The sequence below is a fragment of the Pelophylax lessonae genome, assembly GCF_965119305.1.
Source record: "Pelophylax lessonae genome assembly, chromosome: 7".
Classification (NCBI taxonomy): Eukaryota; Metazoa; Chordata; class Amphibia; order Anura; family Ranidae; genus Pelophylax; species Pelophylax lessonae.
Window position 1 is genome coordinate 70,509,248 of NC_138774.1, and position 27,726 is coordinate 70,536,973.

Sequence of the window (27,726 nt, forward strand, 5' to 3'; positions counted from 1 at the left end):
TTTTTGATTTTTTTTTTTGAGAATGTTATATAGCAGAATGTGAAAAATATTGTTTTTTTTTTTTCCAGAATTGTCGCTCGGTTTTTGTTTATAGCGCAAAAAATAAAAATCACACAGGTGATCAAATACCACCAAAAGAAAGCTCTATTTGTGAGGGAAAAAAAGACATCTGTTTTATTTGGGTAAAGCATTGCACGACCGCGCAATTGTCCATTAAAATAAAGCAGTGCCGAATCGCAAAATATGGCCTGGTCATAAAGGGGGAAAATCTTCCGGTCCAGAAGTGGTTAAAAGTGGTGTTTTTGATGTCCTGTGTGCTTGAGGGTCAAATATTTTACTGCCTGCTATGCCTTGTCTTCTAATTGCTGCATATCCCTTTAATATTTTATTGCCATTGTCAATTTATATTGATATGGTAAGCTTTAAGTTGCACATTACGGTTTGGCTGTAGCTGAAACCTATACATAAAAGGAAGTATAGTTAGACAAAAGGGTTTGTGTTTGACAAAAAATATGATTAAAATGCTAGTTCCCCTTTACAGGAAAAATGTAAAGGTGAACTAACATTTTAAACCCTCCCCCCTCCACCACCACATCTCTGCTGTACTTACTGTACCTCCAGGGATGCTGAGCTGTCAGTGCCCATGCAGCTGGTTCCGCGGTCTGGGATTTAAAACCCCCACCCTTCTCTCTCTTCTCTGTGCAGCACTTCCGGGGCATACCAGAGCACTTCTGATTGGGCAGCACCATCACAGAGCATGCTCCATAGAGAAAAGCTGGGATTTCAAACCCCTGGACTGTTGGACCAGCTGCATCCCAGATAGCAAGGATAACTTGCCACACATTTGTGGCAGTGTTGAATTGTAAGTCTGTTAACTTGCTGCACATTTTCACTGGCAAGTTGTAACCTGCAGAGCACTTGAAGCACAAGTAGGGGAGGACTGGGGCAGGGGACAGGGGGAAAAGTGCCCCCTGGGCTGCTCTGATGCCCCATAAAAAGGCTGCACCACTTCTGCCACAGGCATGCCTAAAGGAATCTTGGTAAAGAGAAGCAAAAAGCACTCACTGCTGACTTACTGAGAGCAGGATGAAGATAAGGACAGAGCGCAGCCCTCCCCCCAGCATGGATGGTGTAAACTGTGTCTGAGCAGAGGCCGGTTGCATGCCCCACTGGAGACTCTCATTCGCCAGGCAGCTCCAACCGAGCTGCCCAAGCTCCCCCCAACTGCCCCCTGCTGGCCAGGTCGGGAACCCGGATTTGGCCAGTGAGTAGAGAGTACCTGGAGCTGAGCTTCGGCCTGGAATAGGGGTCAGGAGGAGGCCAGGAAGAGGGAGAGTGGGAGGGGGGCCAAGTCGCTGCATCATGGGCCACTGGTTTGTACTTGCCCCCTGGGCCGAAAGTTGCCATTCAGCCCCTGAGCACAAGTTCTAGTTGACACTTTTTCAATGTGAAGGAAATTTGCGTGGCAAGTTTGTAGCAAGAGCAAAGTTGCAGTGGTGAATCTACAGCAAGAACTCTGCAAGTCTACACTTTAAAATTCAGTCACAGTGACCCCTGTGGAGGGATGATTTTTGCACAACATACCTGAACTAGAACTTGCAGCAGACTTGCTAAATGTTTGCAAACAAAGTTGATCTGGAGTCTGCAAAGCAGACTGCAATTGTGCAATAAACTTGCAAAGCCTGGCAAGTCTAGCTACAGCTTAGCAAGTTATTTTCAAATTTGCAGCACAATTGTTTGCTATCTGGGATGGGCACTGACAGCTTAGCATCCCCAGAGGTAAGTACAGCAGGGACAGGGAGAGGGAGGGTTATTGTGTTAGTTCACCTTTAATTTTTTTTCTGTAAAGGTGAGCTAAACTTTTACCCACTGGAAGATTTAATTGTATACGCTAAATGCATCTTTCCTACAAGATATTCCAAATATTAGATCAATCTCTTTGCAAGATCTTGGGTATGTCATTGACAAACATCATGCCTTTATTCAAACACGCATACTTGAACTCCTGTCATGTGAGTTACTTTTTAATACCAACAAAACAGACATTTTTTTTTTGTTTTTGTGATATCCTGCCATTCCAGCCATGTAGGAACATGTCCAAAATGTAAGCCCTACCTTTAATATGAACAGCTAGATGTAATCTTCTGCATAATTAGATAAAGCTGACTGTATATTTATAGTTTCTGGAAGGCATCAGGCACTCAAAGAGCTTTCTGATTTTTCAAAACCAACATGGATTTACCAGCTGATATAACTCTGATTTTGGCTTTCCTGCTCTCCGTTCTCATCTTGCATTTAGGTATAAAGACATTTTGGATACGTGGGCACCTTCCACCTGGACCAATGCCTCTTCCATTACTGGGGAATGTTTTAGATATTAAAGGAGGCAATATTGTGAACTCTCTGATGAAAGTAAGTTTCTTCAAACTCTTTATAACAAAGGATACATTTGACTTGTAATAAGTGATGTAATTATTGGTCTGTGCACCTTTCTTTTGCTCTACAAAATGAGAGGACCTTAGTTATTAGTGTGTGAAACAAGATCTGTCTGTGCTGTCCCTCAGGAACCAGATTCAAGCCAGCCACTATTTTGTATGATGTGTAGTTCTCTAGAATTTTTATTTAAACATGATGTTATCCTTTAAAAAGAAAAAGTTGTCCAAGTCACAGAAGAACCAAAACTAGATACCTAGACACTCCCGAACATACTTTTACTATAGTCTCCAGAGTACTGCTCTCTTTACAAATACTAGCCAGCTGCAATGCATGTCTCTCCATGGGCATCCCTCTGCTTTCCAGTAATAAATGTACCACGGAGAGAAAAACCATCCAAGATGTTATGTAGTGGGATTTTACATACACATTATCAAATACACCACATTGGAAGACTTGTCCTGATTCAGTGTACCTGATGGGACTGTGGTAGAGAAACACAGCGGGTGGTGTATATAGAGTGGACTTAATGTAGTTATAACTGATTTTTTTTTTTTAGCATGCAGTAAACAGACACTCCAATAATCCACCTCCATCATTGAGGTGACTCTGTGGCACTGATCTCTGAAAACTGAGAGGGACGCTGAGCTGTGCACTCCTGTTCACTCACTGTGGAGCCTTATCTCCTATGACCGACTTGTGAAGCCAAATTGCCTACACCGAACTGCCATCATGTTAATTATTTAATTAATAATAATACACAATGATTATCATGGCAGATGGCTACAGGGTGGTGGTGAAGAAATATGTGGCTTTACGAGAGAGGGTTGAGGTTTGAGAGTGTAAAATTTACTTGATGGGACAGTAGACACTGAGCAGTCTGATTTGGCAGGGTAGGTAGGGGATGGCCATCCGAGGGGTTGCATGATATTAAGAAAAACTGATGTGGCTACAGGTTGGATGAGGTTACTGTATATTTATATATTACTGGTGTGGAGATTTACTGACATTGGTTAACAAATATAATCATACAAATATAATCATGTGTAAAAGCAATAGGCAAATGGGAAGAGATGTAATAGGGAATGGGGGGGGCTAACATTTAGGTTGTAACAGGCCCAAAAATGTCTGGTGCAGCCCTGGCTAAATTAGCACCCCTTGTGTTACAAATTCTTGGTCATATCTCAAAATATTTTTTGGCCAAATCCCGTAGTGGAGTAGACCCTGCACTGCAATGATGGTAGTACCTTTTCAGGTAATGCACTCAGCTGCTTAAGAGAATGTCTGCTATAAATAAATTTAAGACTAAGCCACACGGATAGAGTAATATTTTTCATCAATCTACTTTATAGCCAGCTTAGCTGAAAATTGTGCTTTATCTGGAAATTAGATGAGTAATTTATGCTCCTGGAATGCGTGAATTCTGGTGCTCCTTGGATTTTGGGAGCATGCATTTAGGATGTGAAAAAAGTCTTACACATGCGTATCCCCTTAATCAGGAGGCATAGCATAAAATGTTTTGGGGTATTATCGTCAGTATTCTAATAATGTGTGCGAGAAATAACTTGTTAAAATATCAACTTTGTGAAAAAAAATAAATAAATGATGTATTTAAATATGTAAACCCAACATGTCATATTCCTGATACTTACCTGCTGTACCATATACTTGTATGAAAAAGTATCCTGTTCTCTTTGTTTTGCTTCCTTTGTGTGAAGTCCCTGTTGTTTTCCGCCAGTCCCTCTGCTTTCCAGTAAAAAATGTACCACATTAAGTGTGATAGCACATCGGGGTCTGTTTTCTAGCTGCACTGTAAACTCAGCCTGCTCTCCTGCAATGATCAGATGTGTGCTGACGTGCTTCTCTCTACACAGCCATTTACTGGGAAGATCAGTGTGCTGTTCTTTTTCCTCCCTCATCTATCTATGCAGCTGAGAACAGACGGTATGTGTTCAATTATGAAAATAAAAAAGAAACCAAAAAAGGTCTTTATATCGTTTTGTATATCTTGTGGCAGAGCATTGCCCTTCCAGGGTCTAGAAAGAGGTTATGACCCAGGTTCTCAACCAGGCAGGCTGAGGGGCTCCAGGGGATTTGTGTAATTCAGAGGAAACTTGGTTTTCAGTTTCCTCATTGTTTAGGAAATTCCGTTTTAGCACTTGGAGCCCGGAGAATCCCGTGTGGGATGAAATCTCGAGTCTTGGGTCCAGATTTTGTGAACAGCCAGCACACTAATTGTACAGGGCTTTAAGTAATGACATAATTAGGGTTCTGGGCTTCAACCCAAAAGGCAGAGGAGGTCACTGCTAGGAGTCAATAGGGCTCCACGGGGGAGCATAAGCAGCAAGGGGCTGCAAATTACTGTATGTGCACAAAGTGTGTATGAAGACTGTCTGTGGGAGGCAGACAAAGGGACTAAAGGGTAAGGCCAGAGCAGTAGTGCTGCATGCATAAGCCTGGAGGCTGAAAGTGTATTTCTTTGGATGGAAATGCTGAAAACCCTTGTAAGGGAAATTCATTGATTTTCTTTTCTAGAAATGTGTATTGAACTTTGTTTTAATTAAAAGAAGAAGAAAGTGAGTGGCTGAGTCCTTGAAGCTCTACCTTTTGATGCCAATTCTCAAAATCTATACACAAATGTTTTGCCTTTCATTTCTATATTAAAATGAATGTGTTTTTTTCCAAGCTAATGGTTTACATATACTTGAATTTTTTCATTATCCAAAAATTTTTGACAAAAAAGTTACAACTTCCAAAAACTCAGCATGCCTCTTATTAAATACCTTGAACAATCTGCTTTCCAGTCCTGGCATTTTAGGGCCTGAAGAAATGAGAAAGGAAGTCTGTAGATCAGTACAGACCACTCAAAAAGGTACAAGATCAGAGACTTCTTCAATTGTTCTACCAGCCTCATGGTATATATGCTTGAATGCCCATGTGCCAAATATTATATTTGCAAGTCCAAGCGGCAACTCTGTGTTTGCATTGGCGAACACATTCATAGTATTAAGAAGAAAGATGATGAGGGCCCTCTATCAAAGCATTATGTGGAGTTCCACGATGGAAAACCTGATGGACTGCATGTTAAAAGGATCAATGGTTTGCATTTCCCACCATGTAGAGGAGATTTCAACATGGTCCTGTCAGTCACAAGTGTGACCAGAAATGTGTGGACTGCTACAGAGAATATCAGGCACAAGTAAAGTGTAGAATAATATAATTTATTAAAAATAAGTGAAAAACACAAATATAAATGCACCTCCAGTAAACTAAAACTGTGTAAATCAAACCAGATAACCAAAACAATAGTGACACACAATGAACAACTCCACAAACAAAGTGTGACGGAACTGACCCACACTGTGCTTGAGTGCTTCCATCAGTATACTGCTTCCTCCAGTCTTGAATATAGATATCAGATATTATAGCTGCCTATTGCAACCAAGAACTAGGCAGAATTCGTTTTAGCTGCAAATCTGGAATTCTTTATTGAACAAGAATACAGGCTTTTTATACACTTGAAAAGTATGTCAGTGACCATCCAAATATTTACCCAAAAAATTATACTATACAATGGTTTAGATAATGAGGTAGGGCTGGCTCATGGCCAATCCCCCTATAGCAACTACTAGCTGACAATGATTTAACTATTATGCTAATTAACTCAGCACTTAAACAAGCCTAGGTGGAGTACACAGAATGCTAGCAGACAACCAATAGGTTACACAATTAACAATTAACCAACTGGAAAATCAGGGATCTAATTCCAGGGCAGACTTGCCAGCATCGAGCTCTCAAAGTACAATACAAATTATTATAAGTGTAACCACATTCATCAATAAACGAAAAGGAAGAGAAGGAAGGAACCGTCTTAGAAAGGTTGCAAAGAGGAAGGGGCTCACAGGAATAACAGTGCAAAAAATACTTTATTAGGGGGATGATACAAAAAGTTAAAAAGACACACAAAGATGTGTGTATAACTTGTCAAAACTTGTCAAAAACTTTTTTTTTTTTTCTTTTCCAGCCTATTCTCTTTTCCAGCCTATTCTCTCCGTCATTTTTAACAACTTTGAAATCTAATGAAATCAATTGTCATATCCACCAAGTAACTAATGCCATTAGTCTCTGGTCAACTTAGTTTTGAGTATTTGTGAAACTTTTAAAGAAAGATGCTATCAGTTCTAGATTATGGGATATTATTACCATTTAGAACTATGTAGACTGGATGGAACGGTATTACAAGTAGTACCTTGTTAGTACTGCTAGATGGCCTCAGTCATGACGCTCACCGGTGAATGTATTCAATTATGTATGTAAATAAAGAAATTGACTATTTAAACACGGCCTGGTGAACGCCATGATGTCCTGAGGAAGCGTGCATCAGCAACGCTCCGCCCACCTTAACCTGCTCGTTGACGCTGTGTGGATTTGGCCGGTCATGGTAATCGTGCCGTGACGCCTTAACGCTGAAGGATCACTTCCGGGTCTTGGGCGGTGCATTATACATGGCTATGTGGCGGGAGTTTTGAATCATTTCCCAAGATTTGGAGCGGAAAAGCATCGGCAGCTGACGGCACTGTGGGGTATGGACTGTATGTGACGAGACCCTTGCTCGCTCGCTTGCGCTCTCTCGTCACTGCTCTGCTTCTAGCGAGCCAGCTTGCAGATCGCAACGTCTGATGGTTCGGTCAACCAAGGCTCCGGGATCCGAACTACAGCTATGTGCCGTTCGGAATCCATTAGAACACACACCAGGCAGGCTGTATGTAGTTCAAACAGGAAGACAATTTATTGGAAGAACACAGCACACTTTTATACAGAATTTGGAACATCCTGCCCCCAACAACCGCTTTCCTATTGGTCAATTGTAAAGTACCTGCAGTTCCCCTTCTGGTCCTCCTTAGCCATGCAAATGAGGAATTGAAAATGAGTCAGCAGTGATTGGTCAGATAGCTTGACCAGAAGGACTGCCATGTGCAAGGAGACAGAAGCCCCCAGGGGGCAATCAATGTACACAATAGCCAGACACAGAACAATGGTTCCCTAACGAGCCCTCAATACACATTACTCTGAGTGTCAATACATCCCTTAGCAGACAGCAGGTGAGTTCATTAGCACACCCAACAATAGGTGAATGGAAAGCCACCTCAGACAAAAGCAACATTGTTAGACAGTCATTGAACTTCCTGGAATGACCATATTAGGAGTTGTACTTCCTGGCCAGAGACCTCATGGCAAATGAGAACAAATGACCTTGCTGACAAATATGAAGCAATTCAAACCATCACCCATCTGTCCTTAAATTCCAGTGATGGTGAACACCATCACACTGTACTTCCCGTCTGGACTCAGCATCAGAGATTGAGACATCACTGGATCAAGGAATAACAGGGTATTTTGGTAAGAGCTATTTCTTATCAACCTGACCGGATTATTTACGATCATTATATGGTATGCCATACCCCTGCTGTGTGAGTCACCTCTGTTAGGAGTTATCAACAAACATTGTCCACCTCATCTGGCTGAATTTATTAACCCCTGGATGTGCCAAAGCGCTGCTTCATACATGTTTTTGAGATGCTTGTCTTCCAGCCACTTGCTGTTGAAATCCCGGAGTGATATATCCTCCAAGGCCTTTTTGCCACCTCCCCTTGCTCAAATTGGCAGTTAGACTAAATACTGCTATATGCATCCACTGGCTATTACGACTGCCAAAGACCTGGAGGCAGTTTCGATCATTCCACTGCCCATACAGTATTTCCTGGACTTTATATCAAGAAGTAAGGCCAAGCATTACCAAGGAATTAAGGAGGTTTTTCCTTCATGGTTCATGTCACAGGAGTCCTGGATTTTTAGCTATTGACACTCCTGTGAGGAATTTACCACACAGCCCATTAGCCATTCAGCTCACCACTTTGACATATGGGTATGTCTTGTTGCATTGTAGGGCAAAGAGTATGTCTTTATATGGCATATAATACCCAGTTTTCCGGGTTCAAGTGAGTGACAATAGGTCCAAAAGTGACCAGTCATACCTTACCTGTGCAAACTGTGTTATACAGCAGCATTTGGTGGGTGGAGTATTGTTGTCATTTAACATCCTGACACCCGACAGGGTCTTCAGGGTCATCCAGTCATATTTTGACAAGTTATACACACATTTTTGTGTGTCTTTTTAACTTTTTGTATCATCACCTAATAAAGTATTTTTTGCACTGTTATTCCTGTGAGCCCCTTCCTCTTTGCAACCTTTCTGAGACGGTTCCTTCCGTCTCTTCCTTTTCATTTGTTGCATTCTTGTCATTGGTTGCGTTGGGTTCCCGGTTTACATTAGACCGTCAGGTACAGTATATATTTATTTCTCGCCTGCTGTACTAGTAACTTACGGCTTGAGAAAACTATCTTGCATTCCAGTCTTTTACATCCCTTTTCTTGACACATTCCCCAATAGTTTGCTAGAAGACAATAAGTGTGTTAGCACAATCAACAATGGGTGAAAGACAGGTGACTTGAGTTGATGAGATTACCATCTGCTATGAGTCTGACTGTGTGAAGCAGTCCATATTTGTAATGTGCCATCTAGGCCTTTAACATGGATCCCAGGCCTAGAGTCCCAGAGTCTGTGTGTCTTGGGGATACATGGACTTGAATCCAAAGTAACATTATTCAAAGGGTCACCCCAGCATACACCTCACAAAGTAGTTTTCCCTTAAATGCCCAGGCCCATAGTCAGTGGGCTGCAGTCCCCTCCAAAAGTCTCTGCCCTGAGTGAGTTTGTCACATTTCTCCCCCATCAAAAGTCAGCTAACATGGTCTCAGACCTCCACCTGGTCTGAACATGTGTTAGTCAGGCAGAGTGAATGCACATAGTCAATCTGCATGATCTCTATTCTTGGCTGCATGGAATAGTTGTCATCAGTAGGTGTGGGACAGAGGTCATTGACTCTCTGTCTGGCTGCCAGTGCTTCAGCTAGGTGTAGAAGCTTCCTTATATCAGCTTGTCGCTAGGGAGAGGGGCTGACTGCCCTGGCTCCCTGGAACTCCTCAGTTGTTGCCGATGCTGGGCAGAGGTTGGTAGCACTCTGCCTTGTTGCCAGAACTTCTGCTGAGGACTCCACATAATCCACTCTGGCTAACACTTAGGGAGGGAGGCCAGCTTCCACCACTCCCAGACTGTGGATCTCTCGCTGGGGCGATGGGCTGGTTGTTCTATCTTCCAGACTCCCAGACTCCAGCTATGGAGCGAGGACGACTTCCTTCGCTCCTGAGTTCCTTTTCGGATGTTGGGGAGGGAGGACGAACACCTCCTCTTCCTTCTCCCCTTGGATCCTGATCTGCTGCTGGGGAGTGACTGCCATTTTCTCACATTTGGCCTCCAGAACTGCTGCAGGGGTGAAGCAGAGGTCTGGGACCCTCTGTCCAGTTGTCGGCGCTTCAGCTGGAGAAGTTTCTTGTAACTTCACAGATACTTCTGGCCGAAATCCCATGTCCCTGTCGGTGGTGTAGAAGTAAGGCCAGCTGCCTCTTCTCTCAGGGAGGCTGAAGCTGCTGTTGGTGTTGGGCAAAGCTCAGTGATGTTTGACCATGATTCCAGCTATTCTGCTGGAGGTTTTTCTTCCTCAGTAGAAAAGTCTATTGAATCCCCAGTCTCTGAAATTTCCCAGGGCACAGGATGGTGGCCCTTGGCCCAGTGCCATCACTTTGGCAGGTGACTTATGATCCAAAACATCCTCCGATGAACAGGGAAATTAAATCCCTGCTTCCTTGAACTGCAGCTGGGAAGACAAGCTTGCTGCTCCATCTCCCATACCTTTATCCAGCTGTTGGACAGACGCATTTATCCATCCAAGCTCATCCTGTGCAGAAACAGATTCATCAAGGTCAGTCAACACTTGCTGCATCCGCCATAAGAGCTTTGCTTCCATAGCTGCCAGGGCAGGGGAGCAAAGCACATTGTTACCACAATGCTGACTCTTCAGTCAGAATTTCAGGACTGTTGGCTTGTACTTCTGGATAGTCCCAGGCAAAGGGAGCCCAGACCTGCTGCTGAGCAGAGTCTAGCAGCCATCTGTAGGCGATCTCCAGCTCCCGGTCCTGATTGGCTAGAAACTCCAAATCTTCCAGTGCCCAGTGCACTATGAAGACATTCAGCATCTGTTCTCTGTACTCCAAGATTTCCTGCAAACTAGTGATCAACCGATTATCAGCAAAGACGATATATTGAGGGCTGATATGCACTTTCCCTGATATATTGGAATCGGCCACCAAGGTGACAGATATTGCCGATATTTCAGGAAGGTGCTTGTACTGGAGTGATGCCTGCAGCTAGAGGCGTCACCCTGGTACCAGTGTCCATAGCCGATGGTCGGCTGTCTTGTAATGACATTCAATGCGGCTGAGAAGCCGCTCGGCTGTCATTATAAGGATCAGGAGGGGACGCCCCCCCTCCCGCCGCCTTCCGTGGCTCGTCTGGGTCTCCTGTCCCACTGGGAGACCTGGGCAACCAGCCTTGCATGGCCACCGAAGACCCAATCAAAGCCCCATTTGGCTCTGATCGGGTCTCTATGTAAAAACATGGAAGTGATGTCATGGCATCACTTCCGGGTACTCGGCACCAGATTCAATAAAATGGCAGCATTCAAAACAGCCAAACTTGCAGAGGAGTGGTTTGGGGTCTTTTAGATTACTAGATCCCTCCACAAGAGTACCTGTCAAGTGATAAAAATAAAAATAAATGTTTTAAATGTACAAAAAATATCAGCCAATATCGGCCGATACCAATATGCAATGGCCAAAATATATATCTATAAGACAACCCATTACACCCATTCAGAGGGGATGGAGTTATGCTCGGGGAAAAGGTAATAGATGCAAATCTGCCCCAAATGGCAGGGGTGGCAGACCTCACCAAAACCCTCCTCGCCCCAATCATGGCTATGGGGGCTATCACCAGAATCAGGGGAACCATTATTCAGGTTATGCTGATCATGGTTCTCCATGGAGGGATGGTGGTTTTTTTATATAATCGTTATGAGCCCCTTGATAGGGAAGACTATTACGATGATTCAGTCGTCGATGATAGGTATATTACCAACCACCCGCATAATACCCCACGTAGCGGAGATTATTATGGCCAACAAAGTCGGTCAGGGGCTGGCCCTGGGTCCTATCACCAAGGAAGACAGGGGGGTTTTCACAGGACCAGGGACATGACCACTCAAGATTTATATCAAAGAGAGGGACCAGAAAGGGGAGGAGGAGCCGACAAAAAAAAGAAAAAGAACTTTAAGGATGCTGGTATCTTTAATCTCAGCTCTGCTCCCCTCACTGACAATGAAAAACTGGTCCTCAATCATGGCCTTAAATATGCCCTGACTAAACCTATCAATAGGTTCAGTTTATTTATGGATGTCCATAAGTACATCCGTATGATTAATATTAAGAGGTACATTATGTCTAATCCCATCAGGGACCACCGGTTGGTGAGTGATGGGATTAGACATTCGGGCTTGTCAAATCCATCGCTATTCAGTCCTCCGGGCTTTGTAGCTCCCTCTGTTGGAGTTTTCAGGGATTTGGTAATCAAAGACATGGAAAACCTTTAGATTAGAAATGACCTATTGAATTTAGATTTAAAGAGGTTGTAAACCGAGAACAACATTTTTTTTTTCTTTACATCCTGAAAGAGAAACACATAATGAGCTAGTATGCAGCTAGCACTAGCTCATTATCAAATACTTACCTTAGAATGAGCCCCCGCCGCGCCGCTCTCTTACCTCTATGACGGGCGACATGTCCAGTCGCCCGTCTTCCGGGATCGCGGCATCCGGCCATCTGATTGGCCGGAGCCGCGGTGACGTCACTCCCGGGGCTCTGAAGGCGTCACGGCATGGGGCTCTGAAGGAACGGCACGATCGGCCGTTCCTTCAGAGCGCATGCGCCAGTGACGTCACTGGCTGCATGAAATGTAAATATCTCCTAAATGGTACATGTTTAGGAGATATTTACAGTACCTATAGGTAAGCCTTAATATAGGCTTACCTATAGGTACAAGTGTCAGAGGAGGGTTTACTTCCTCTTTAATAAGGGTTTGAAGTCTCTAAAGAAAAGAGATGACCAGCGGACAAGGGTGGAGGCATTGTGATTCTCGACAAACCGGCATATGTCTCTGAAATGAATAGACTATTGTCAGATGGAGACACTTACAGCTTACTCCCAGGCAGGGCCGTCTTTAATATTGATTGGGCCCTGGGCAAAAATTTTCACCTCCCTCCCCCCCCCCCCACCGCCGTTCTTGGGACATACATAAAAATAGCAGGTAGACTCAAAATCAGTTTACTGCAGCAGATCATGCAGTGATTACAGTTGGTTGCCAGAGGTTACAGTCTATCCCTACTGCTCACAGACTGGTTGCTAGATGTTACAATACATAATTTCTGCTTGCAAATTTTTTGCTAAAGGTTACTGCACATTATTGCTGCTCACTGAGGCATGGTCAGAGACTGCAGACATACCACAGAAGATGGTCAGAGACTGCGGAGATGGTACAGGAGAGGTTCAGAGGCTGCGGACATGGCACAGGAGGGGGGGTCAGAGGCTGCGGACATGGTACAGGAGGGGGGTCAGAGGCTGCGGACATGGTACAGGTCAGTGGTCAGAGGCTGCGGACATGGTAAAGGAGGGGGGTCAGAGGCTGCGGACATTGTACAGGAGGGGGTCAGAGGCTGTGAACATGATACAGGAGGAGGGTCAGAGGCTGCGGACATGGTACAGGAGGGGGGTCAGAGGCTGAGGACATGGTACAGGAGGGGGGTCAGAGGCTGCGGACATGGTACAGGAGGAGGGTCAGAGGCTGCGGACATGGTACAGGAGGGGGGTCAGAGGCTGCGGACATGGTACAGGAGGAGGGTCAGAGGCTGCAGGCATGGTACAGGAGGGGGGTTAGAGGCTGCGGACATGGTACAGGAGGGGGGTCAGAGGCTGCGGACATGGTACAGGAGGAGGGTCAGAGGCTGCGGACATGGTACAGGAGGGGATTCAGAGGCTGCGGACATGGTACAGGAGGAGGGTCAGAGGCTGCGGACATGGTACAGGAAGGGGGTCAGAGGCTGCGGACATGGTACAGGAGGGGGGTCAGAGGCTGCGGACATGGTACAGGAGGGAGGTCAGAGGCTGCGGACATGGTACAGGAGGGGGGTCAGAGGCTGCGGACATGATACAGGAGGGGGGTCAGAGGCTGCGGACATGGTACAGGAGGGAGGTCAGAGGCTGCAGACATGGTACAGGAGGGGGGTCAGAGGCTGTGGACATGGTACAAGAGGGGGGTCAGAGGCTGCGGACATGATACAGGAGGGGGGTCAGAGGCTGCGGACATGGTACAGGAGGGAGGTCAGAGGCTGCAGACATGGTACAGGAGGGGGGTCAGAGGCTGCAGACATGGTACAGGAGGGGGGTCAGAGGCTGCGGACATGGTACAGGAGGGGGGTCAGAGGCTGCGGACATGGTACAGGAGGGAGGTCAGAGGCTGCAGACATGGTACAGGAGGGGGGTCAGAGGCTGTGGACATGGTACAAGAGGGGGGTCAGAGGCTGCGGACATGGTACAGAAGGGGGGTCAGAGGCTGCGGACATGGTACAGGAGAGGATCAGAAAACTTTAAACAATGCAAAGCTGCATCGAGCTCCCAAAGTACAATATACATTATTATAAGTGTAAACATATCTCCCAAAAGTTTGATATCTGCTAGGAGTCTGATTGTGTGGAGCTGTCCTTGTTGGTAATGTGCTATCTAGGCCTTTAACATGGATCCCAGGCCTAGAGTCCCAGAGTCTGTGTGTCTTGGGGAGACATGGGCTTGAATCCAAAGTAACATTACTCCAATAGTCAACCCAGCATAAACGTCACAAAGAGTAGTACAGTCAGATCCATAAATATTGGGACATCGACACAATTCTAATCTTTTTGACTTTATACACCACCACAATGGATTGGAAATGAGACAAACAAGATGTGCTTTAACTGCAGACTTTCAGCTTTAATTTGAGGGTATTTTTATCCAAATCAGGTGAACGGTGTAGGAATTACAACAGTTTGTATATGTGCCTTCCACTTTTTAAGGGACCAAAAGTAATGGGACAGATTAATAATCATAAATCAAACTTTCACTTTTTAACACTTGGTTGCAAATCCTTTGCAGTCAATTACAGCCTGAAGTCTGGAACGCATAGACATCACCAGATGCTGGGTTTCATCCCTGGTGATGCTCTGCCAGGCCTCTACTGCAACTGTCTTCAGTTCCTGCTTGTTTTTGGTGCATTTTCCCTTCAGTTTTGTCTTCAGCAAGTGAAATGCATGCTCAATCGTATTTAGGTCAGGTGATTGACTTGGTCATTGCAAAACATTCCACTTCTTTCCCTTGAAAAACTCTTTGGTTGTTTTTGCAGTATGCTTCGGGTCATTGTCCATCTGCACTGTGAAGCGCCGTCCAATGAGTTCTGAAGCATTTGGCTAAATATGAGCAGATAATATTGCCCGAAACACTTCAGAATTCATCCTGCTGCTTTTGTCAGCAGTCACATCATCAATAAATACAAGAGAACCAGTTTCATTGGCAGCCATACATGCCCACGCTATGACACTACCACCACCATGCTTCACTGATGAGGTGGTATGCTTTGGATCATGAGCAGTTCCTTTCCATCTCCCTACTCTTTTCTTCCCATCACTCTGGTACTCTGATCTTGGTCTCATCTGTCCATAGGATGTTGTTCCAGAACTATGAAGGCTTTTTTAGATGTTGTTTGGCAAACTCTAATCTGGCCTTCCTGTTTTTGAGGGTCACCACCAATGGTTTACATCTTGTGGTGAACCCTCTGTATTCACTCTAGTGAAGTCTTCTCTTAAATTTTGACTTTGACACACATACACCTACCTCCTGGATCTGGCCAACTGTTGTGAAGGGTGTTTTTTTTCACCAGGGAAAGAATTCTTTGGTCATCCACCACAGTTGTTTTCCGTGGTCTTCCGGGTCTTTTGGTGTTGTTGAGCTCACCAGTGCGTTCTTTCTTTTTAAGGATGTTCTAAACAGTTGATTTGGCCAACCCTAATGTTATTGCTATCTCTCTGATGGGTTTGTTTTGTTTTTTCAGCCTAATGATGACTTGCTTCACTGATAGTGACAGCTCTTCGGCTCTCATATTGAGAATTGACAGCAACAGATTCCAAATGCAAATAGCACACTTGAAATTAACTCTGGACCTTTTATCTGCTCCTTGTAAATGGGATAATGAGGGAATAACACACACCTGGCCATGGAACAGCTGAGCAGTCAATTGCCACATTACTTTTGGTCTCTTAAAAATTGAGAGGCACATATACAAACTGTTGTAATTCCTACACCGTTCACCTGATTTGGATGTAAATACCCTCAAATTAAAGCTGAACGTCTGCAGTTAAAGCACATCATGTTTGTTTCATTTCAAATACATTATAGAGCTAAAAAGATCAGAATTCTGTCGATGTCCCAATATTTATGGACCTAACTGTATATACAGAAAACAGGATAAACTAATCATAATCATAACAGAGCCAGGGTCATACACGGGAGATCAAGCAGAGGGAGCTGGGAACAAGACAGGACAGGGAGAGGGTAACAGGAGACGGAGTAAGCAGGTAGGAAGGAATCAGGCTGCAGGGTCGGGATCAGGGTCCACAATCAGGATGCAAGGACACGGAAATTCAGGTCAGGGGCACATGGAGACAACACCAAGGCAGTGAGGAAGAGCATGCAAAGGATTTAAATACACTTCCTGCAGCCAGCATCAGGTGATGACTGATTGAATAAGATAATGTCAGCTTCTGACTGCTGAGGGACACCCGCTGGTGGACACCGGAACGTCAGCCTATAGATCTGGGATCCACAGTGCCACCAGCAGGTGAACCCTTTCCTGACAGTATCCCCCTCTAAGGAGTGACCTCCGGGTGATTCAACCAGCCATGGCTGATGAACTCCATAAAAGATACCCATTTGCTGTATATGTCCAGAGGGAAAATGTCTTATAGGCCAAAGAAGTGCCGGGTTCCAAATAATATGCCCTGCTGCCGGGATCCAACAATAAGCTAGGTGTCCCACCGCCTCGGTATGGTGACTGGCTAGGTACCCCACCGCTGGGGTTAGGCAACTGGCTAGATATCCTGTTGGCCAGATTCTTAGAGACATATGACATTTGATCCCTCAAGACAGTAGGCATCCCAATGCTGGAGTACCATGGGTCATCCCTGGGGTCATGTGACAACACCGGAATGTCTGGTTACAACCATGTAGCTTGCCTTGTTTCTAGGACTTGCTCCACACATCAACAGCCATCTAGGTTTTCCCAAGGCACTGGTTCCCTAACCAACATGGGTTCCCTAATGCATCTGAAGTTGTGGCAATCACACCTGGGTTGTGGCAAGGCACAAAATGGTTCTCTGCCACTCCCCTGGAGCTCACCACTACCAAGGTCATGAAGGCAAATGTAGCTACCCATTGTGAAGGGTATGTCCAGACCACCAGGCTTTGGCGCCATTGGAGCAACATACTGTAAGAGGGACCCAACTGAGGCAACCGAAAAAAAGAGTCTCAGGCAAAGCAGGTAACCCATACATGGTACACAAAGACAGGGTCAGGATCAGGTTCCAGGATCAGGATGAAGGGGCACCAGCAGGTGGACCCTTTCCTGACAGTCCTGTTGCAGAAAGAGAAAATGTGGATCTTCAAGTTAGATACACTTGTCCCACATGGATTCGATAGAGAATGCAACTTACAGATCTTTTTGAAACATGACCCAGGACCAAAAGTGTCACTAAAGGCCCGTACACACGTACCGATCGTCGGCATACAAACGTCGGCGGACGAAAGATCTGCCGATTGTACGCGTGTTAGTATGGTGCCTCCGACAGCTGTCTGCGCACAATCCGCGGACAAAAGTCTTTCTTGCAAACATGAAAATTTTTGTCTGCGGACACCAGAACGGACGATTGTTCGCCTGTCAGTACAGAATTCGGCCGACAGACCGCAGATTTGCAAGACTGGGCATGCTCAGAAAATAGAAAACACAGGGAAAGTTAACCATTACATGACATCACTTCTGCAGTCAGCTGAAGTCTGCAGACAAAATTCTTGTGCTGTCCTTGTGCTGTCTTTGCACTTTTCAACAGACACCGACATCCCGGGGAGAAAAGACGAACATTTGTATGACGACGATCTGCGTGTGTGTACGGGGCTTTAGTGTCCGATTTGTCTTCTACAATGTGTCAGTCCTGTTATAAGTCACTGATGGCCACCTTTACTAGTAAAAAAAAAATAATTAAATAAAGTAAAATGAAATAATATGAAATAAAATTTCATAAATGTATCCCATAGTTTGTAGACACTATAAATTTTGCACAAACCAATATATGTTTATTGGGATATTTTTTTTCACCAAAAAAATGTAGCAGAATAAATATTGGTCTAAACTGATGAAGAAATAATTTTTTTGTGTTTTTGTATTGGATATGTTTTAAAGCATGAAGCAAAAAACATTGTTTTTTTTTTTTCTAAATTGTCAGTCATTTTTTGTTCATAGCGCAAAAAATAAAAACCACAGTGGTGATCAAATGCCACCAAAATAATGCTCTATTTGTAGGGGGAAAAAAGGACATAAATTATATTTGGATACAGTGTCGCATGACCACACAATTGTCAGTTAAAGTAACGCAGTGCCGTATCACAAAAAATGGCCTTGTCGTGAAGGGGAGTAAATCTTCCGGAGCTGAAGTGGTAAAGTGGTTCTAAAGGCAGAAGGTTTTTCATCTTAATGCATTCTTTGCATTAGGATAAAAAAAAAAAAAACTTTCTGTGTGCAGCAGCTGCCCTTAGCCCCCCTAATACTTACTGGAGCCCCATCTCGATTCAGAGATCTCGATTCTCCTAAATGGCTGAGACACAGCAACGGGTGCCATTGGCTCCGACTGCTGTTACTCAAAGTCAGTGAGCCAATAGGAAGGGAGAGGGGCGGGGCCTCACAGAGCAGCAGCTCGGCTCTGGTGCTCCCATAGCAAGCTGCTTGCTGTGGGGGCACTTGGCAGAAGGGAGGGGCCAGGAATGCCAGAGGGACCCGAAAAGAGGAGGATCTGGGCTGCTCTGTGCAAAACCACTGCACAGAGCAGGTAAGTGTAACATGTTTGATATTTTTAAACCAAAAAAAAAAAAAAAAACAAGACATTAATATCACTTTAAAGTAGAACTTTATTAGGCTAGTCATCGATTACTAGGCAATTGTTGTACAATAAAGCTTAAAGAGTGTAGTGGCCAGGAGTACATTAGCATAAAATACACAGCACAGTGTATATACATCAAGGGTCAGGAGCATGTAATGCACAGAGTGCAGAGGTCAGCAATGCATAACACACAGAGCACAGAGGTCTGGAGTGCATAATTCATACAGCGCAGGGGTGTCAGGAACCATGAATTAGACTGAGACAGAAAATGCAGCAAAAATCACACCTTTATTGTAATAGTAAATATAGTACAGATAAGGAATGTAGTCAAAAAGCCAGTGTTCGGAAGACAAAATGGGAAATCATACAAGCCAGTGATCAGGGAGCCAGAAAGCAGCGTAGTCAGAAGCAGAAGGTTGGGATCAGGAACCGAAAGGAACGCCAGCTGGGCAAAAGTCTTTAACAGGAACAAAGCAGATTTTTGCATCCTCCCCACAGCCCCTTTCACAAGCTTACAGGCAGTTGGGACAGGGCACGTCCCACTCCCCTCTTTGTCACGTTTCTCTTTGTATCCCACTTAAGATTGCTTCTGCTCCGTGTGGAAGCCCTCTTATACATACCACTCACTCTTTTTGGTTAATATAGCTTGGGTACATGCCTGTGTTCCTTCTGTACACCATTGTACTGTACTTTTGATTTGATATTGTTTAGTTCGCCCCGTTCTGTTTTTGCATACTGTGTTTATTTTTATTTTTTTACTGTCAACGGGATATGTGTGCAATGTACGATGCTTTCTGATGTGCAATGTTGTATCACCTTGTACCATCTGGCCTTGCCATCTCACCACCTGTTTTTCTCTTTATATTTTTCAATAACATTTAAAAAAAAAAAAAAAACAAAACAGGAACACAGCACACAGCAGAGACACTCAGGAGTCAGGATATCTTTTTTTTTTTTTATGAAAATGTATTTTTTATTGAAAAATTTAGATGTACTGTATAAGTACAAAACATAGCCTTTGGGCATTCCCCAGCTAATACATAAAACACAGAACTACTAATAACACCTCCCATTATAGAACCCAACAAAAAAAAGAAAAAAAGGGGGAAAGAAACAACACACCTTCAGTCATTCTCCTATAAAATCACTTCAAGGTTTGATGAATTATAAAGAGATTCCTGTTCCCTCTCAACCATCAGGATAATGTATCGAGAGAATGTTTAGAATCCTACCTGAACAAATGTAATGTGAGTCCCTGCAGAGGAATACATTTGTTCATATCATAAACTAAACCTTATCAGGGGGGAATGAATTCAGTCTGTGGACTCCTGATAATCTGATGTATACTCCAAATCTGTCCACAAGTGCCAAGCTCTCCCAAATTTCCTAGGGCAACCCGAGGACATATAAGTACCTTTATATAGGGGTACAACCTTATTGATTAAATGCTTCCAGAAGGGCAGATTAAGTGCTGTGTCTGATTTCTACTTGAGCACTATGGCCTTCCTGGCATAAAATAGTAAGCGACCCAAGAGATTACAAACTTTTACAGAGACCTGTATGGTAGTTAGGGTAGACATAAACCGGGTCACTTCTTGCCAGTAGCTACTAATCTGAGGGCACACCCAAAAGATATGGGCAAATCCAGCAGGGTCACTAGAGCATCTCCAACAGCAAGAAGAGGAATTAGGGTATATACAATGTAGTCGTTGTGGTGTAAAATAAATTCTGTGCACTATTTTAAATTGGATCAGCCAGTCTTTAGTCAATATTGGTGCTTTAAATGGGCTTTCCCAGACATCTTCCCAATCTTCATTGTCCAAGTCCTGCTCCTCTGAGCACCACACAGTTAGCAGGGCATCTAGTCCCACATGAACGGAGAGAAGTATAGCCAGAAGGGGCTGGCTGTAGGCGGGACTGAAGAGCAGATAATGATAACCAGATGAGCCACTGTGGAAACAGACAATTATCAGACAGCTGAGCAGCCTGAGCACAGAGATGAGTACCCTCACCTCAACGACCTCCTGCTTGGAGGGGCACCAGGTTTGAGGGTAAAACATCTATGGAAAGCACGGAGGACAGGAGTATGTATGAACCAGGATGAGACCCAAGAGCGTTCCTCCGGACCGTACCCTCTCCAATGAACAAGGTACTGTATGCACCCACGGAACCTACGGGAGTCAATGATCGATTTTATCTCATACTCCTCATGGCTCTCAACATGAACCAGGTGAGAACGTGGTACTGAGTTGGTGAAGATATTGCACACCAAAGGTTTTAAAAAGAAAACATGAAAAACATTTCAATTACGCATGTTAGAAGGGAGGTCTAATGCATAAGCCACAGAGTTGATCCCATGGAGAATACAGAAGAAATGTCAGCGAGGGAACACAAAGTTGAAGGTTACGAGATGACAGCCAGACCTTCTCCCCAACCTGGTTGGAAGGCGCATTTAGGCGTCGGCGGTCAGCATGGAGTCTGTACCTATCACTGGCACATGGCAAGGACTCTTAGATCTGCACCCAAGTGGAACAGAGATCACAGAGATGCTGCTCTAATGCAGGAATTCTTTGCGTAACAAATGTGTCAGGCAACATGAATTGCTGGAAACCATAATTTGCCATAAACAGAGACAATCAGGAAACAGCATTGACGGCACTATTGTGAGCAAACTCTGCCCAAGGTAGGAGGTCTGACCAAATGTTATGGTGGTCAGAAATACAGCAATGTAGAAACTGCTCCAAGACTTGGTTGGCCCGATCTGCGGCCCTATTGGACTGTGGGTGATACCCTGAGGAGAAAAAAAGCTGAATTCCCCACTGTGCACAAAAGGCTCGCCAAAACCTGGCTTGAGAAAGGAGCACGCATTGTTAGTCTACACCTACTGCGCATGCTCCGAAATGCGTCTTAGCCCTTGGTCTCAGCTGCTCTTCACTTTACACTGATTGCCAGCCCGATCCAGCATGACCTAGCGAAGACACAGCACCAGCACAGGTCACAGCCCCCATTCCTCTGGACATCCCCTGGGTAAAACAATACCCGAAATGCTCATTATATGCACCTTAATGTGAGTTTTACTCTTGATTTTGGAATAAGTTTCTGCTTAAAGTCTACACTCAGAGGTGCCTCTTTTCTTTGTTTTCATAACATGTTTGGGGAAGCAGCTTCCACTCCCCCCTTTCTTGAAGGCCAGCACTGTTAGGTTGGCTTATTTTCCTACTCACGGCCACATGGACATTTAAATGGACCATTCATATCTACAGTATGTAATTCCCAGCCTTATCAATAGATTCCCATGTATTAGCACCTTGCTATTTATATTTAATCAAGGCCACTGTTGATCTGCAGATAGTTTCTCTGGGTCCATCGAAAAACCGGCAATAAAAATGACATAACCCAGAAATGTAACCTGTTCACAATGGAACTCGCACTTCTCCAATTTACAATACAGGTTTTTATCTCAACCTCTGAAGCACATGGGAGACATCTGCGTGGTGGCTCTCTAGGGACTTTGAAATATGAGAATATCATTAAGATAAACCGCCACACATTGCTGCAAAATATCTCGGAGGATATTGTTGATGAATTCCTAAAAAATGGCAGGAGCGTTGCAGAGACCAAACTGCATTACGAGGTATTCGTAATATCCAGTCGTGGTGTTAAACGCAGTTTTCCATTTGTCCCCTCTCCTCGATCCTCACGAGATTGCATTCCCCTCTCAAATCGAGCTTAGTGAAAACCGTGGCTCCCTAGAGGCGGTTAAATAATTCCGTAATGGATGGAATCGGATAAGCATTCTTATTCGTGATGCGATTTAGACCCCTATAATCGATAAAAAGGTCTCAATTCACCAGTCTTCTTTTTCACAAAGAAGCCAGCACCGGTAGGAGACAAGGACTTGCAGGTGAACCGAGAAAGTGAATTGACAACATAGTCCTCCATGGCTTTATCTTCCGAGACAGAAAAAGGGTAGACCCGACCACAAGAAAGCATGGCACCAGGTTGATGGTCAATTGCACAAACAGATGACAGGTGTGGAGGCAAAATACCGGCTTGACCCTTGTCAAACACATTCAAATTCCTTAACCACTTTCTGAAAACGTTTTACTGCATTGTGGTGATCCGGGAAGAACCTCAGCACGATGTCAATCAAAAGAGGGATTGTACCTCTGTAACCAAGAAAAACCAATGACCATTGGGTAATGAGGTGAGGACGGGCAGCCGCTCCTGGGCAAAGCGACGTTATGTTACGTTGCTCGCTCAGGAGACTCTAGGGGCGAGCGCGTGCCGCCGGTGGCGCGCTCCCGCCCCCGCTCGTCAGCTGGAGAGCCAGCTGGCCACTCGCGATCTCCCGCAGCTGAGAAAGACAGGCGGCTGATGTAAACACAGCCGTCTGTCATTCTCCCTGAAGTGATCACAGAGCCTATGTGATCCTGCTATATAGGATCGCGTGTCTCTGTGATTACTTCACAAGCCATGCCCCCTGACAGTAAGAATCCCGCCCCTAGGGATACATTTAACCCACTGATCACCAGTAATGTTAACCCCATCCCTACCAGTGTCATTTTTACAGTAACAGTGCATATTTTTAGCACTGATTACTGTAGTAATGTCACTGGTACAGTGGTACCCCCAAAAGTGTCAAAAATGTCTGTTAGGGGTCCCATCTGTCCGCCGCAATGTCACAGTCCCGCAAAAGAAAAACGCAGATTGCCGCCATTACTAGTAAAAAAAAAAAAAAAACTATAAAAATTACATAAGTCTTTCCCGTAGTTAGTAAACGCAATAACTTTTGCGCAAACCAATCGAAATACGCTTATTTTTTACCAAAAATATGTAGCAGAAAACAATTTGGCCTTAAAAATTTTTTGGAGAATTTAACATATAAGAATGTGAAAAATATTGTAATTTTTTTCAAAACTGTCGCTCTTTTTTTTGTTTATAGCGCAAAAAATAAAAAAATCGCACAGGTGATCAAATACCACCAAAAGAAAGCTCTATTTGTGGGGAAAAAAGGACACCAATTTTGTTTGGATACAGTGTTGCACCACTGCGCAATTGTCCGTTAAAGTAACGCAATGCCGAATCGCAAAATAGGGCCTGGTCATTGAGCAGCCAAATACTCCGGTCCTTAAGTGGTTAAATTGGATTATCTCATGGTGCAGAGCTCCTATGGCCAAGTTCAATGGAGCAGTCTCATGAGTCACATGGGCAGGCTGTAAAGGTCTCCCATCAATAGCCTCAATGGCAAGTGGAATGGCACGAAGCTGCAGCAGAATCAAGTGCTTAGACACAAAGGCACTATCTATGAACAGCCCTGCAGCCCCAGAATCGATTAAAGCCTGTTTATTGATAGATGACTCAGACCAAGAATGGGTAACCGGAAACAGAGGCATATCCTTCAGGATAGCTGGGGACTCAAAAATGCCATCTAAGGTCTGTTTCCTACAGGACTTCAGGTGTGGTTGGCCCTGGACGGGTAGGACATGACTTCAAAAAGTGACCTGCCTTGCCACAGTAAAGGCACAATTTCTCCCTCCTCCTAACAGCCCTCTCTTCAGCAGAGAAAGACATGTGAAACCTAACTGCATAGGCTCTACTTCACTGGCGAACTCACTACCAGGAGGCATTGGAGGTGAGGGAGGCATTAGTAGGAATGCAAAGCTCGGAGCGAAATGTACAGGAGGCTTCCACAAGCGCTCCCTAAAGGAAGGTCTCTCAGGGTCTGGAAAACAATAAAAACATAGACCAGCGCTTGTGCAGCATACGGTGACGCTTTGATGAAAAAAATATAGATTATGCTCAATAATAAGTAGACATATGCAATTGTAAATGAGATCAAGGTTTTTTTTTCACTTGGAATTTTATTTATTATTAGTCAATACACACAAAGAAAGAAAAAGCTCACAACACACCAACAATTCACATAAATAATTCTAAAACATAACAACACACAAAAAAAAAAGACCCCTACAACGCCAGTTTTGCTGCACCATCCTGTAAGCTCTTGTATGCATCTGAAGACCTAAAATAGGCCCATGGTTCCCATAGCTTTTTAAAACCTCCAATATTCTCCCTAGCTACTGCAGCTAATTCTTCCAAATCATAGATTGAATCCACAACTCCCACCCACTCCCTCAATGTGGGTATTCTAGTCGACTTCCAATATTTAGGAATAATGGATTTTGCAGCATTCAACATGTGCCTTACCAGCGACTTCTTATGTTCGCTCAATAACCAGTTTGTCATATTCAGAAGACAGCATTCAAGGGTAAAATCGACCGAGGTATTAGTAATTAATTGAATCTGACTCATCAGTTCTTTCCAAAATTTTTGTATGTTAACACAGCTCCACCATATATGTACCATCGTACCCCTATCCTCGCCACACCTCCAACACACATCTGGTATTCCAGGAAACCACGCATGTAGCTTAACAGGTTTATAATACCACATAGTCAAAATTTTGTATGCCGTCTCCTGGATATTAGAACTGATCGAGCATTGGTGCGCCATAGAACAAGCGGTAGACCACTGGGTATCAGTAAATGTTGTTTGTAACGCTAATTCCCACTCCACCTTATATTTGGAGCCTAGCTCCAAACCATGCATTTGTATCCAATCATACATTTTAGATGTCAATTTCTCTACCGGATTCCCCTTAAAACACAAAGTCTCAAATTGTGTCAGTTGTCTTGAAAAATTTGACTGATTAGTTGAGCTCCCAACATAACTGTGAAGTCTAAGATATTGCCAGTATGTAAACTGGTTTCCAAATACCTCGGTTCGCAGCTGGGTGTAGGGCCTAAGCCTTCCTGCCTCCATACAATGAAATACCGTCAAAGGCATTGACGGTTCTCCACCACCAGTTTCCATCGCCTTCTTATTTTGTGCTCAATCCATCTTATATTCCAAAGGGGTCATCGGGCCTGGGAGGGAAACCAGAAATATTATACTTACCCACTTTATGAAATACCTCTAAAGTAGGTCCAATGGTTGGATGTATTCTAACGTCAGTCGGATATGATTTATATGGGATCCATGGTAAAAATCTAAGTGGTAATGTGGTTTGCAAGCTTTCCATGTTCACCTAGTCTTTACATTTAGAATGACAATTCCAATCAATGACCCTTACTAAATGTGTAGCATAATAATAGTGCAAGAAATTTGGTAAATTTATACCTTCCGCCTCTTTAGATCTAGATAGTGTCTGAAGGCTTATTCTCGGTTTTTTATCTGCCCATATAAATTTCCCTATAATGGAGTTCAAAGATAGGAAAAAGCACCTAGGTAATCTAATGGGTAGACTCCGTAGGAGATACAGCACCTTTGGGAGGACCGTCATCTTTACTGCCGCCGCTCGGCCAAACCACAAAAAGGGCTTTGCCCTCCAATTTTTAAGATGATCCTTCAATTTTTTTAATAGCGGAAGAAAGTTTTGAGTATAGATACCTGCCATATTCGACGGCAATACAATTCCCACATATTTTAACTGAGATGTCACCCACCTGAATGGGCAAATTATTTGGATCTGCTGTAATAATATTTTATTTAAGGAGATATTGAGAGCCTCCGACTTATGAATATTCATTTTAAAATTAGACTGATAGCTGAATGTCTCTAATTCTTTCATTAGATTTGGTATCGTAACCAGGGGCTGTGTCAAAGCAAAAAGGTCATCTGCATATGCCGCTAGCTTATAACTTTGCCCTTTTATAATAATGCCATTAATAGAGGGATTCTAATTAATCGTTCCTAAAAAAGGCTCCAAGGTGAGGATAAATAAAATGGGTGAAAGCGGACAACCTTGTCTAGTACCATTGTTCATTTTTACAGGATCCGACAGTGTACCGATAATTTTCAGTCTCGCAGTGGGAGATTGATAAAGCGCCTCAATCAACGCCAGTATATTGGACTGAAATCGAATATGTCTACAAACCAAGAACATGAAATCCCATGATATCCTGTCAAAGGCCTTCTCCGCATCAGTTGATAGGAGAAGGCCTTCTTCGGATCCTCCTTTAAGCTCATGAATAAAATTCATTGCTTTTAAAATATTATCCCTCGTCTCCCCCCCTAGCGTAAACCCCGCCTGTACCGGACCAATAAGTTTGGGCAAATAATGCCCCAATCTCATGGCCAAAATTTTCGCTAATAACTTAATATCAAAATTCAATAATGATATCGGCCTGCAACTTGAACATTCAGCAGCATCCTTACCGGGTTTATGAAGTACAGTGATATGAGCCAAAGTGAATGATGGCAATGCTTTTTGAGAGTTTTGTAGGGAATTCAATGCTTTTAACAAATGAGTTACTAGAAGTGGGGAAACTGTTTTATAATAAATCCCTGAAAAGCGGTCTGGGCCCGGACTCTTTCCAGGTTTAAGAGACTCAATTGCACTTTTAAGTTCCCCAATATCAATTGGTTGATCCAGTGCAGAGATCTCCTGAGCAGACAGCTTAGGCATTCCACTACTCTCCAAATATTGTTGTATTATCCCTGCTCTATCACCCTCTAAATAAGGAGGTTTATGTAATGGAGGGATATTATACAACTTGGAGTAGAAACGGTGAAACTCAGAAGCTATCTGCTCAGTCCTAACCACCAACTTATCCTCAGATGTTTTAATTCGGGTAATCTGCGTAGTTAATCTCAAATTTTTTAATACTCTTGCTAAATATTTATTATTTTTATTCCCATGTTCGTAGAAAAAGCTGTGTTTGAATAACAAGACCCGTTTAATGTTTAAATCCAATTTAACCTGCAATTATTTTCTTGCACTCAAAAGGTCTGTGGCTGATTGCACCGCCACCGACCTTTTGTGTTGCTGTTCCAGTTTATGGATTCTTTCCACCAAACTCGTAATCTCTCTATCCCTGTCCTTCTTCTGTCTTGAAGCAACACTAATCAGTTCTCCTCTTACTACACACTTATGAGCTTCCCATACTGAAAAGGGAGATACCTCCTCGGTGTCATTCTCCTGGAAATAATCCTTAATCACCTTAGAAATATGAGTTATGTTACGAACATCAGCCAATAATGTCGGATT

General features: G+C 43.9%; 1 protein-coding gene across 3 annotated transcripts in view; it reads left to right on the plus strand.

Annotated features, from left to right (window-relative positions):
• Positions 1-2,144: 2,144 nt before the first annotated feature.
• The window catches only part of LOC309560723 (cytochrome P450 2G1-like), a gene marked incomplete at its 3' end in the record, with an annotated part of 214,089 nt that continues 188,507 nt past the window's right edge, over positions 2,145-27,726 (plus strand). For all 3 annotated transcript variants that reach the window (XM_082264354.1, XM_082264355.1, XM_082264353.1), the window contains exon 1: positions 2,145-2,412. In XM_082264354.1, the coding sequence (XP_082120480.1) occupies positions 2,233-2,412 (180 nt within the window). In that variant the 5' untranslated portion in view covers positions 2,145-2,232. The remainder of the gene's footprint in view (positions 2,413-27,726) is intronic.